The 12,893-nt window shown below is 51.8% G+C and overlaps 3 protein-coding genes across 3 annotated transcripts; 2 read left to right on the top strand and 1 right to left on the bottom strand.

Annotated features, from left to right (window-relative positions):
* Positions 1 to 498: 498 nt before the first annotated feature.
* Positions 499 to 2,182, top strand: M431DRAFT_78718 (glycosyltransferase family 21 protein; the record flags this gene model as incomplete). Its single annotated transcript, XM_024922736.1, has 2 exons — positions 499 to 587; positions 679 to 2,182. The coding sequence occupies 2 exons, from the start codon at positions 499 to 501 to the stop codon at positions 2,180 to 2,182; spliced, it is 1,593 nt and encodes a 530-aa protein (XP_024777858.1).
* Positions 2,183 to 2,551: 369 nt separating this feature from the next.
* Positions 2,552 to 10,773, bottom strand: M431DRAFT_79390 (hypothetical protein; the record flags this gene model as incomplete). The annotated part of the gene is made up of 9 exons (XM_024922806.1): positions 2,552 to 3,379; positions 3,446 to 3,745; positions 3,805 to 8,540; positions 8,623 to 9,097; positions 9,186 to 9,427; positions 9,484 to 9,761; positions 9,813 to 10,037; positions 10,134 to 10,387; positions 10,555 to 10,773. 9 exons carry the CDS (start codon positions 10,771 to 10,773, stop codon positions 2,552 to 2,554), a joined length of 7,557 nt encoding a protein of 2,518 aa, XP_024777857.1.
* A 312-nt stretch (positions 10,774 to 11,085) lies between these two features.
* Positions 11,086 to 12,865, top strand: M431DRAFT_505728 (hypothetical protein). The gene has a single exon (XM_024918678.1). It carries the CDS (start codon positions 11,287 to 11,289, stop codon positions 12,703 to 12,705), a length of 1,419 nt encoding a protein of 472 aa, XP_024777856.1. The 5' UTR covers positions 11,086 to 11,286; the 3' UTR covers positions 12,706 to 12,865.
* Positions 12,866 to 12,893: the final 28 nt, after the last annotated feature.

Genomic DNA, 12,893 nt, shown 5'->3' with positions numbered 1-12,893 from the left:
ACCCCAAATCGTGGGTGTACGGACACAAAACGCCGTGACTGACCTCCATACTAAAAACACCAAAATCTGTCCGGCGTATTCTTTCACCCCCCTAAGCCACTTGGGCCGACGTTAGCGACCCGTCCAGGGCTTGTCCAAGCGTGTCAAGCTTACCCAACATCGCCAAGTCTGGGGACATCCATGGATCTTTTTTTCTGTCGTCGCCAACACGAACACACTTCCTCCATATTATACGCAGCTATCCCGCGCAGGCTTCTTCCTTGTCTGGACCTCACAGCGAGAGGCCTCTTTAATCTCAATCTGATTCTCAAGTCCCGGACGAGCCGTCCGTCGTGACTGTTGCTTGCTTGCTTGCTCTCCCCTCACCTACTTAATACTTTGCTGTCTACCCACCACCTGTCCTATATAATGTCCTGCCTCTCCCGCCGCTTTCGCAGGTGATTGTTCTACGCTCGAAGTGAAGGAGTAATGGTTATGCCTCGACCCTAGGCAGTGGAAATGACTAGCTTTGTTGAGGCTATAGCCACCATCTGCCTCGTCTGGGCCGTGGTTGTCGTCTTTGTCCAGATTGTCGGCATCACCTCCATGTAAGCCCTTCTCCCAGCCAGTCTTCAATCCCGACTTTCTTCTCGACAACACTTCGGGCTAATCACTTGTGTGTCTCTGCTCTGCTGCCAGATTCGTCAAATTCAACCAACGAAACCCCCCGCCGATATCCTCCACCCTCGAAGATGATGCCCCCAGCGTCACTATCATCCGGCCGGTCAAGGGCCTCGAGCCCTGTCTATACGAATGCATCGCCTCGACATTTCGCCAGGACTACCGCCGCCAAAAGGTTTCAGTCCGCCTGTGCATAGAAAGCACCGCCGACCCGGCCTATCCCGTCCTGCAGCAGCTGATCAAGGACTTTCCCGCCTACGATGCGCAGATCCTGGTCGAGGCCGAGGACCCGGTCCTGCACGGCGCAGAAGGTCGCGTCAACGTGTTGGGCCCGAATCCCAAGATACGAAATATTAGCAGGGCATACCGCGAGGCGCCGGGGGAGATTATTTGGATCATTGACTGCAATGTCTGGGTCGCGAGCGGCGTCTTGGGGCGGATGGTAGATACGTTGATGGGTTATGTTCCGGCCGATATGCCCGCGCGAAAGCCGTACAAATTCGTACACCAGCTGCCCCTTGTTGTCGATATCGTCGATTATCAAAAGGATGCTTCTGCCGAGAGTCAGGCGTTCCTTGGATCAGCTGCAGACACATCTAAGCACGGTAACGAGACTCTATGGAACCGGCTATGGAAGAACGGCGGCGGCCGTCTAGACGAAATGTTCATGGGCACCTCTCACGTCAAATTCTACGGCGCCATCAACGTCGTCGGAGTGGCCCCTTGCATCGTAGGCAAAAGCAACATGTTCCGCAAAGCTCACTTAGACCAAGTCACCGATCCCGCCCGGAATCCCATCCTACCAGCAAACGAAGGGCGTCCCCGCGGCGTCGACTACTTCTCCCACAACATCTGCGAGGACCATCTTATCGGGGACCTTCTCTGGCGCTCCAACATTCCCGGCTTCTTGAATCACGGCATCGCTTGGGGCGACTTGGTGCTGCAGCCAATGGCAGGCATGTCTGTGTCCGCCTACGCCGCCCGGAGAGTCCGTTGGCTGCGCGCCAGAAAATTCACCGTGTTGGCGGCTACTCTGGTAGAACCTGGTGTTGAATCATTTCTGTGCTGCGCGTATTTTGCTTTTGGCCTAACTACGTTGCCTTGGTTCCATGAGACCTTTGATATTCCGCAGACTTGGGCAGCCTTTGGATGGATTTGGCTCATGGCTATTCTGGCCTGGATGACAGTGGACTGGCACACGTTCAAACACCTCCACACAGGCTGCACCATCGAATCCGACCAAAACACGCCGAAATTCGCCTTCGGATCGGCCAGTCCCCTAGGTCTGCCAAAACGCCGATTCCTAGAATGGCTGCCAGCCTGGATCGGGAGAGAAGCGCTCGCCCTGCCCGTCTGGACTCGGGCCGTCCTGCTCGGCACAACAGTGAGCTGGCGCGGAAAAGTGTTCCAGGTCCGTCTGGATACGACTGTCGAAGAGCTTCCGAGTAGGACCCCGTCGAGATTGACCAGGACGCCGGAGCTGGAGAGAGCTAGACAAAGTAGTAGAGATAGGCTATACTGATGGCGAAAGACGGTTTGGTGTTATTTGTTTGGGATGGCATGAGATGGAATGGCATGAATGATTATCAATGATATTATTAGACGGGGATCGTAAGATTATTGATTGGGGGCGTTTAATGTAAGAAAAGAGCTGAATGCTTATTTTTGAGCTTTGTACGAAAAAAATCCGTATATGTGGTTCTAAGAAACGGTAATTTTGAAAATAGGAAGTGTATATGAAAGAAAAGAGAAGAGTACATGAAGAAACAAAAGAACCGTCAGTCGTGTCTCATAGCCCATCATAGCCAAATCCCTCAATCCAAAGAAATAACCCAACATCTACATAATATCCTTCTTTTATTTTTTTAATATTTTTTTTTTTTTAAACTTCTCAACTCTTTTCCACGCCTCCAAACATGCTCGCCGGCACCAATCTTGACCTCTTGGCAATAACTTCCGACAGCTGCATAATCGACAAAGAACTCATCAACTCCAACATCTGCACATGTCCCCCCAAATGCCCCGTGATCCAATTCCTCAGCTCCACCGCGACGAGCGAGTCCACGCCATACGTCGACACCGCGCGGTCCGGCTGGATCTCCGTCGTAGCAACCGCCAACAGGCGAGCGAGTTTCTGCTTCAAGCCCGTAAACACAGCTTCTATGGCTGCGTCGCCGCTGGACGAGCTTCGAAGCGCGGCCTGCACGTCAAAGGCGTCGTCATTGCCGCCTTTGGAGGCGCGAGGCGCCGTGCGGGACCAGATGTGTGAGAATCGAGCATCTGGACGCTGTGTGGCCGGGGAAGAAGGGTCAGGAGCGAATTGCCTCGCACCGCAAATGATTTGTCCTTTTGCGACGGGGTTTTGCATGGCGTAGTTGATCACTGCGAGTACTTCCTCAATCGTCTGTGGCCGGACGTCGGAAGAAGGCAGCATGTCTTCGTCACCACGTGCAGGGCCATCTTTATGCATTGTGCCAATGTCTATAGCTTTGACGGGGAAGCCCAGACGGGCTTGAGATTGAGCGAAGCTATCCCGGAACGCACCAATTGCATCCGTGACACTCTGTTCAGGGCCACCTACAACAGAGGAAGTGCGATTCAGCAGAATATAGAAGTCGAGGTTTGGACCAAAGGCTTCTTGAAGGCTGATGATGCCTTTAGCGGTGGGTTCAACAGTAGTGGACCACTGTGAGTATGTCACGGCTTTGATATCCGTATCCTAGTAATCAAATTGTCAGCTGATGCGCTCTAGGGAGCAAACACGGATATGAAAAGGAGCTCTTACAAATATTTCGGAATCCCCAAGAATGATTCCTCTGATGGGCGCGCCCGCGCTTGCGTCTCTAAGTTGATCCGCAAGGGGGTGAGTGGAAGTATTGCCGGGGATGAAGGCAACTTCTGTCCCGAGTCTCTTCACCTCATCACATACTGCCTCAATACCAGATCCTTGACACGCAATGAGTCGATGAGCTCCCAGTTTTGCCAAGTATTTGGCAATTGCTGTGTCCAAGTTCCCAACACTGCCAACAACAAGGTAAGAGCTGTTATTGCGCAGAGCCGCAGGCTTGGGCTTTGGTGGTTGAATCTTGAACCAGGTTAGTGACGAGACTATACAAAGAAACGATGTAAGCAAACACAACTTACCTTCAAAGGCAGACTGGAGTCCAGCTGGAACACCGTCTTGCCTATGTGACCACCCGCCTGCATAACTCGAAGCTGTTCTGCAACGTTGGAAGCATTGTACGTAGCGATTGGACCGAGTAACGGCAGGGTTCCCTTCTGGAGCATACTGAAGCAAGTTTCCAGCACCTCCTTGAACGCAAGCGGCCTTTCTCGAGCGAGGAATCCCATGTTAACGACAGAAAGAGAGGCATTTCTCTGGAGATGTTTCATATCAACCCGTCCACCATTTGCCACATCCCTTTCGCACAGCTGAATGATTCGGCCAAAGGGAGCTATGGCACTGCAACTTTCTGAAAATGCGTCTCCAGAAAGAGAACCGACAACAACGTCGACGCCTCGGCCATTAGTCAACTCAAGAAGACGATGACCGAGGTCCAGATCTCGGCTGGATAATATACGCTCAGCTGGAATGCCAAACGTCTTGCTGATGAACTCTGCTCTTTCCGAGCTTCCAGCAGTGATATATATCTCTTCAACACCAAAAGCTCTTGCAAGCGCAATTGCGGCCTGGCCGACCGCCCCAGCTCCAGAGTGAACCAAGATACTCTCACCTCGTTGGATCCTGCCAATGTCTCGGAGAGCATAAAGGGCAGTCGAGTAAGCCAATGGAACGGCAGCAGCAATTTCACTGCTGACATCTTCGGGAACCTTGACTGTGTGACGGACATCTACATTGCTGACAGTAGCAAGCCCATCAGGGGCAAAGAAGCTGACGCGATCTCCAACAGAAAAGCTTGACTGGGAAGCATCTCCAAATTCGATAATCGTGCCACTTCCCTCAAGGAGGAGAGCAGAATTGCCTTCAAGTTGGCCAGTAGTGGTCAGCATGTCCTTAAAGTTGAGTGCAAAAGTCTCCACGCGAACTTTGACTTGTGTTGGCTTAGGAGGTAGAGAATGGGCTTGATCATCCGCCCAGTATAAGGAATCGAATACTCCAACAGAGTTGATCCGGAGACTCAAAGGTCGTCCAACATCAGTGTAAACCTCATCGCGTGGATGATGCTTTGATGTAGCATCTTGAACCTGGAGGTTGACCTCCTTGTTCTTCAGCAGACGTGGTATCACAATATTTCCGTTGGACAGAGCAAGCTCCCATTCTGACGCCGAGTAGGGAGAAGCACTTGGACCGAGGTACTTTTCGTATACCTGCAAAATCCCAGAAGCCTCCGCCGACTCTGCGTCAATATCTAGAGTGAAAAGGCTGAGTTCAGGCCGTGATGCACGCAGGCTGCGCGCCAGACCTGTGATGAGCGCACCAGAAGTTTCTGAGCCAACCAGAGAAGCTCCCTTGGTTACCCATAGCACGGCTTTGGCATCAATCAAGAGGTTTCTTGTGTTTTCCCAATCCTTCTCAGATACTCCCACTAAGAAATCTTCGGCAACATCTGGAAGAAAGATGTAAGTTCCAGGAGCGGCTGTCGCTTCAGCAAGCGGAACGATAGACACAACAGTTCCCGGATATCGCGCTACCAGTCCGCTGCGTAGCTCACCCGCCAAGGCATCACTCTGCTGTCCTGTAAGGATGGAGATATTTCCAACGCCCGCCTTCACTCCGGTATTGGCAGCGTGCGAGATAAGTAGACTTGCTTCATGCTCTTCATCTGATTCAAAATCCCTCATTTCGACTAAAACGCCAGAAAAGCCGCTCTTTACGAGCACCTTGTCCCATTCTGGTGTTGATAGAAGAGGAGAGCTTATACGCCCTTCCTCTACACCTACCCACCAGTTTGGAAGACTCCCACCGAGCAGACCCCATCTCAGAGATGGCGCTGTGAGCTCTATAAAGGCAATTTGACCATCAGGTTTGAGAAGGCTGTTCAAGTTGTTAAGCGTATGCTCAATGCTACGTGTCATATGTAAAGCATTTGATGTGACAATGATATCGAAAGAATTGAGCTCAAACCCCTGTTGCGCTGGGGACTGTTCAATATCAAGGCACTTGAATTCCATCACATCTTCAAACACCTTCATCGTCTCTTGAGCTTTGGAAGTATGAATATCGGAAACATCTGTGAAAACGTATGTGCCTCGGGTAGTAGCATAGTCACGCTTTTCCCCGTAGAGGGTTTCAAGAAGTGCAGAAGTCAAGACGCCATCTCCCCCACCGACTTCTAGAATACGCAGATTCGGCACCTTGTATTGAAGCAACTTGAGATATTCGGCGAGCTGTATGTGGCATCTATTGAAGCAATCGTCTTCCGAGTAAAGGCGACGCAATAGCTCCGTATCTGAGAAGACAGACATTGTGTCTTGGCTCCCTCGCAGAATGTCAGCTAAATGGGGTCCAAGTTGGTTCAACACTTGGCCTGCCGCACTCAGCGCTTGGTCATTGGAATTGGTCAACGGAGCGATTGAAATATCTTGCTCTTGCATCCAGCCGTAGAAACGTCGCAAATGATGAGTAATTGATGGCTTATCCTCGTTTGAAATTTGAGCAAGAGTATCTCGGATGATGCCAAGAGAAACTGGATCACAAGTTCTCCGCAGGTGCTGATTTCTATAAACCAAATCTCTTTGGCAATACTTGGCCACAGCTTCTCTTGGAGAGGAAAACGGATCCATGAGCCATTCGACCTTATGACACAGGGGGTCATCGTCCTGGCTGGTAGCTTGCTGATAGCTACCCAGAGACGAGAATTTGATCCCTCCAACACGAAGTATGACACGGTCTGCACTGTCAAACTCAGTAACGAATATGTCGGAAGAGTGCTGCCTCAATCCATAGGGGTTCGTCCTAGCCGTAATGGAAACTTTTCGTCCAGGTACGAGATCCACGTCTGTAGAGATGCAAAGCTCATCAATAGCAGCGACGACCTGAGGACCGTCCAAGCTATTCGCGAAATTCACGCCGGGGAGACATGCCAAGAAGCAGCCTTCAAGTGTCGTGGGATGTATGTGATGCGGCTCTTGGTGGGCCGAGGGCATTGTGGCTTTCACATCCGGAATAGTCAGCTCACAGTTAGACTCCCAAGCACGGGCTGAGATGTAATCAAGGTTTGCAAAGCACCCAGAGTAGTCGTTTCCTGAAGAACTAAGAAGCTTGTAAAGCTGCTTTGACTCTAGTTGTGTCCACTCATCAGAGCCATCACCCACCCGAGATGAGACGACTGTAGAAGATGAGCCGGTTCTTAGTCTTCCCATATTCTCTGATAGAGTAATCAATCCTCGACAGTGCTCCGTAGATTCATTGTTCTGGGAGACACTGTAGATTCGAAATTCTTGCCACTTCAAGCTCGAATCACGAGATGTCACCGAATAAGGACGCAGAAGGGTAAAGACTTCGGCTCCAAATGCATCATCCTGTATAAGAAGAGGTCTATCGATGACGACTTGCTTAAACTCTATTACTCTGTTCTTCCATGGGCGTTGCAAAGTATTGGCCTGGCGCTTCAAGGCCTCCACAATCATGGTCAGGAAACCAGCTGCGGAGAACACAATCTGACCATCAATGCGATGGCCTTTGATCCATGGCATTTCAGAAAGCCTGATAAACATTCTCCAAGACGGCTCAGCGCTGATACTATCGGCTGCAGCAGATCCCAGAAGATCATGGCGGGGGAACTTTCGCGTACGGTACGCCTGACTTCTTCGGGATTCGTTCCAGTGCGCCTTGCTATGATTCCAGCTATATGACGGCAAGTTGGTCAGAACCTTTGTGTGGACACCCAAGGGGTTGTTGACGCCTGTGAGTGCAATGGGAAGGCCGTGAGTGAACAAGCCACTAGCAAGCGACAGTGCGCTCTGAACTGCGTCCTGATTCCTCTTCAAACAGGAGAAATAGTTTACTGAAGGTAATCCCGTAATGGTTTTTGCTATTTGAGTAGCAGGCCCCTGAAGAGCTGAGTGAGGGCCGAGCTCAACCATAACAGTGGGTGGCAGCGCAGACGAGGAACTACCCTTCACAGGGAGACTGAGAACCTTGGACAAAGCTGGCGAGAAGCGAACGGGGCGAAGCAGGTTAGAAACCCAGTATGCACCGTCCATCTCACTGCCGTCAACCTCATCACAAGTGACTGAAGACACCATTCGCACACTCGGTTTGAACTGGCGAGGTTGAAGCTTCTCCAGCGCTGCAAGGTAGAATTCTCCAATAGCAGCCATGTGAGAAGAATGGTAGGCTACTGGGACAGCCAATCTTCGGTTGAAGACACCATCTTCTTCCAATTTGGAGGCGATCTCATCAATGGCTGCAGCATCACCAGACAGTGTCACACTGGTAGGACTGTTGATGCATGCCACATTGACCGTCTGCTCACTGTACTTTGATAGATACTTTTGCGCATCAGTCTCTGATAGGCCTGCAGCAAGCATCCCACCTTGCCTCATGCCCTTCTTTAGCTTGAGATAGTATACGGATTTGCCCCTGTGATAGGCCACCTTGAGAGCGTCCGATGCGGTTAAGCTTCCAGCAGCATATGCTGCTGCAATTTCTCCACTCGAATGACCGCAAACCAGATCGGGATGCACGCCCCATGAGGCAAGAAGATCCACCAATGCGACCTGGATAGCTGTACAGCATGGCTGCGCTAACTCTGCGTCATTGATACGGGAATTCTCCTTGGTTTTCCTCAATTCATCAACTAAGCGCCAAGTTGCACCCATGCGGATGAGCTCTCTTTCGGCTTTCCGCATGGACTCAGCAAAGACTGGGTAGGAGAGAAGCTCCAAGCCCATTCGCGCCCACTGCGCTCCCTGGCCTATATAGGAAGGAAGAAAATTGTCAGCAGGGGTTGATCGATGCCACTTATGGTTGGATTCAGCACAGTTTCAGCGACTTACCGGTGAAGATGAAACACGTTCGCGCATCCGTCAATGCTTTGACAGGGCGGATTGATCCCAGCTCAATCTCTCTGAGCCCTTCTAGGAGTTGGTCAATGTTGGATGCAACAAAGGCAGCTCTCTGAGAGAATCGGGATCTCCGAGATGACAGCGTAAAAGCCAAATCATCCAGAGACAACTGTTGACGGTTTGCCTTGCTCGTCAAAATGAATCTCTTCCACATACTGGCCAGCTTGGCGAAGCCATCTTCCCGCTGGTGGCTCCATACAAAGACTTTGGAGCCTTTGTTTGGAGATTCGGTAGTAATTGCGCCACGCGTTACCCTTGTCTCAACTATTGGTGTTGGTTCTGCTGTCTTGGCGGGTTCTGTCCAAGCTTCCAGAATGACATGGGTATTCGTACCCCCATAACCAGACCCATTTATGGATGCGCGGCGGAGCTGCCCTTCTGGCCACTCTTGGAACTTGGATGCAACCTAAAGAGAAGAGAGACTATCGGTCAGTCGATGTTGTCTTTTTTCTTTCATTTGCACAGAGAAGTTTTTCTGAATGTCTTGCGCTCACCTCTAGCCCTCGTGAATCCAATTCCAACCTAGGATTTGCATGCTCAAAGGTAGGAGTCGGAACAATCCCTCCCTTCTCAAGCATCAGAAGTACTTTGACTAAACCCGCCAATCCTGACACACATTCGGTGTGGCCCAAGTTGGACTTGACGCTACCGATAATAAGCTTGTCAGACCTGTCCGAGCAAAATGCCTTATTAAAAGCAGTTGCCTCGCAATTGTCTCCGGCATTGGTACCAGTTCCTAGAAGTTTCCTGTTAGTGAAGCTAGACAAAAAGGCTTTCATCAGGAGGTATTACCGTGAGCTTCCACGTAAACCGTCTCCCTGGGATCAAGTCCAGCTGTCTTGTAAGCGCGTTGAATAGTTGCATATTGACTGACTGGCGATGGCATTGTGATGCCCGGGGTTTTGCCATCGGACACAACTGCACTACCACGGATGACGGATCGAATTGTATCGCCATCCCGAAGAGCTGCGCTAAGGGGTTTGAGGAGAATGGCAACTACACCTTCACCTCGGGCATACCCGCTCGCGCGAGAGTCGAAGGAATAACATCGGCCGTCAGGGGAGAGGAACCTTGAAATTGTTTAGCAACGGTAGTCGACAAGGGGGACACCTAAATCTTACTGCATGGACGAAATGATGGACATCTTGTCAGGGTCCAGAATTAGATTAGAGCCCCCCACCAGAACTTGGTCAGCATCGCCAGCTCGAAGAGCTTGGATGGCATCGTGTACGGCCACCAGGGCGCTAGAGCAGGCCGTGTCGACGGATTTACTAGGTCCGTGCAAGTCAAAGGCATAGGACACACGGGCGGATGTGAGAGACGGGCCGGTCCCTGTGAAGCGGTACCTGCAACACGGCGGTGAGCATTCGTAGAGATCGAATCACCAAGTTTCGCCTCCTCCTCGTCGTCTTCATTTTGTGGTAGAGTTGAGCGAGACTTACATTGGTGACGTCTCCGGATCGCGACCAAGGATTTGATCGTAATCTGTGTATGACACGGCACAGAAAACGCCTGTATTTGATCCTTCGAGTCGATCCAGGGGAATGCCGGCATTCTCAAAAGTCTCGTAGGCCACCTCGAGCATGAGTCTCTGCTGAGGGTCTATGGCTTTGGCTTCAACTCCACTGATGCCAAAGAAGTCATTGTCAAAGACAGCTGGATCCTGGTGAAGCAGATGAACGCCCCGAGCGTTTGTCTATGAAAAGAGCGAGTTAGCCTTTAACGCCATGGTAACAAGAAAAGCAACGCTGTAGAGAGGAGAAAGGAGAGGAGACAGGGGAGGAGGAGAAGAGGAAGGAAGAGGATTTCTTCTTTATCTCCTTTATTCTCTTCATATCTCTGACTCTGTAATCCGTGACGTACCGAGCCGGGGAGATGAGCCTGGGGGTGCCAGAACGACTCAATCTTGAATCGGTTTCTGGCATTGCTAGCCCAGCTAGTCCTCCCGCTTGACAACATCTGCCAGAGACCATCCTCATTGGAAGCAGTGCCTGAAAACCGGCAGGCAGATCCAATGATGGCAATGGGCTCATCCCCGTTGGCATCTAGCCAACGAGAGTCAATGCCGTCAGTCGAAGCCATGATGTGTAGGGGGTTCGACTAAAGAGCAAAAGACTCCTACTATGGAGAGAGCGAGAAAGAGGGTTAACAACCCAGGTTCGAGGCTAGGGATATATGCGATTGCCGAAGCGTAGTGTCAAACGAGCGGGAATAAATAAGCTGACTTCATATGGAATAATCTCCTTGGCCGCCCCAGTTTTGATTGCATGGCAGGGAAGAGGAGACGGGGCGGAGAGGGTAGAAAAAGGGAAAGAAAAGACGGATGGCATTAAATACCAGGCCTAGCTTAATCAATCTCGCCGCCATGTGACAGCATGCAGGTTGAGAGGAAAAGGGATCGGCCTGGTCAGAGTGGCCGTAAAAGTGGCCGGCTCTAGAAATCTGGAGACGCGCTTGACACGATCCGCCGATGCGTAGCCCATGAGCGCCGCGGATAATATAAGATTACCCCCGACCCGGCGATTCAGATGGCATCTCGGGCACAGCAAATCAGACTCTATTCGCACGACAATCTCTCGCCCATATTTTGCAACAATGGGTTCAATTGCCTTTTCAGAAACGACGTTGGTTCGACCAAGCAAGGCGCCCGTGCCAGGCCGGATTTCAGTCACACCGCTTGATCAATACATGGTCAGGGTCATTCTCCCGATGATGGTCATTTTTAAGATTGATGAGCCTTCGCTTCGGCCCATAATTTTACAGAATCTGAAAAGGGCCCTCTCGCTGGCCATTGACGAACTGACCATTCTTGCTGCGGACATAATTCCGTTAGATCCAGCCAACGACACAATTCAACTCGAATACGGCGAGGATGCAGGAGTCTGGTTCCACGTCAAGGAGTTGCCAGATGTCGACTATGAGGACTTGGCCCAACGCAATTTTCCATTCTCCGCCCTACCGGCGTCTCAGTTCGCCCCGAAGCCTCTGGGCCACTCTGCAAGAAGTCCCGTCATGACGCTGCAGGCGACGTTGATCAAGGGCGGCCTGGTCCTTACCTTTGGCGGCCATCATGTGGTCATGGATGCCCAGGGCATGGGTACCTTTGTGGCTGTTTGGGCCAAGCATGTGGCCGCGGTATCTGAAGGCCTGGTTGTCACCGAAAAGCAGCAGCTGCATCACGATTCGTTGGATGCATCTCAGCTCTTCGGCCCAAGGATGGAACGCCCGCTGTCCGAGTTCCCCACATACCAAACTGGCCCGGATCGATCATACGAGCATATGCAGGCCAAGATCCTGCAGAAGGCCGTTGCGGGTGACCACGACGGAATCGCCAAACTCATCCGCGTGTCGCATTGGGCCATGAGCCAGGAGAAGCTAGAGGCCCTTCGAGATGCAACCGTGCCACGGACCAAGGAAGAATCGTCCGTCACTGCCAATGCCACACTATCCGCGCTTATCTGGAAACAAGTCACTAGGGCTCGGCGGCTCACGGAGAAGCAGGTCGCCTCGAGCTCGCTTCTAACTTCGGTCAATGTGAGGAGGCGCGTGGATCCGCCACTGGCCCCCGAGTACCCTGGTAACGCCATTGCTTTGGCCAAGGCTAATGCAACGGCTGAAGAGCTAGAAGCGCCCGGGGTGGAATCCCTCTATGCAATTGCAAAGAAGGTTGCCGCTTCCATCGAATGGTGGACTCCAGACGAACTTTGGTCTTTGACCGGCGCGCTGCAAACCTGTGGCAACGTTGCCAATAAGCTGCTGCCACCACTCAACTACGACGTGCTAGTCACGGCACCGGCTCGGCTGGGAGACATGCTCAAGGAGGCCCGCTGGGGTCCGGAGCTTGGAGACATCAAGGCCTTGAGGTGGGCATTCCCGGCTTTCATGGACGGTTTTGTCATTATTCTGCCCTCCATTCACGGAGGAATCGAGATTATGCTGTGGACCGCGCCGGAGACGGCCATGCGGTTGAAGGAGGACGCGGATTGGACGAAATGGGTAACTCAGCTGGAATAGTGGCTGGCTCCGGCTCAATAGCTGCTTCTTGACCCAACCACAGGTTGATGGATGGAGGCGATTTGGAACTTTGTACGGGCATGACTAGCCCGACCCCCCTCTACCGCAGAAGCAGACCGCGATATGACTAGTCGAACCAACCTAACACTGCTTTGACAATTGGCCCATTGGTCTCGCTCTCTGGTCGT

Source organism: Trichoderma harzianum (genome assembly GCF_003025095.1).
Source record: "Trichoderma harzianum CBS 226.95 unplaced genomic scaffold M431scaffold_3, whole genome shotgun sequence".
Lineage (NCBI taxonomy): Eukaryota > Fungi > Ascomycota > Sordariomycetes > Hypocreales > Hypocreaceae > Trichoderma > Trichoderma harzianum.
The sequence above is the reverse complement of the archived record's forward strand: the minus strand, read 5'-3'. Positions and strand labels throughout refer to the sequence as shown.

Bases quoted from the DNA above. Each gene is read 5' to 3' on its own strand.
- M431DRAFT_505728 (XM_024918678.1), top strand. From the start codon at position 11,287: ATGGGTTCAATTGCCTTTTCAGAAACGACGTTGGTTCGACCAAGCAAG.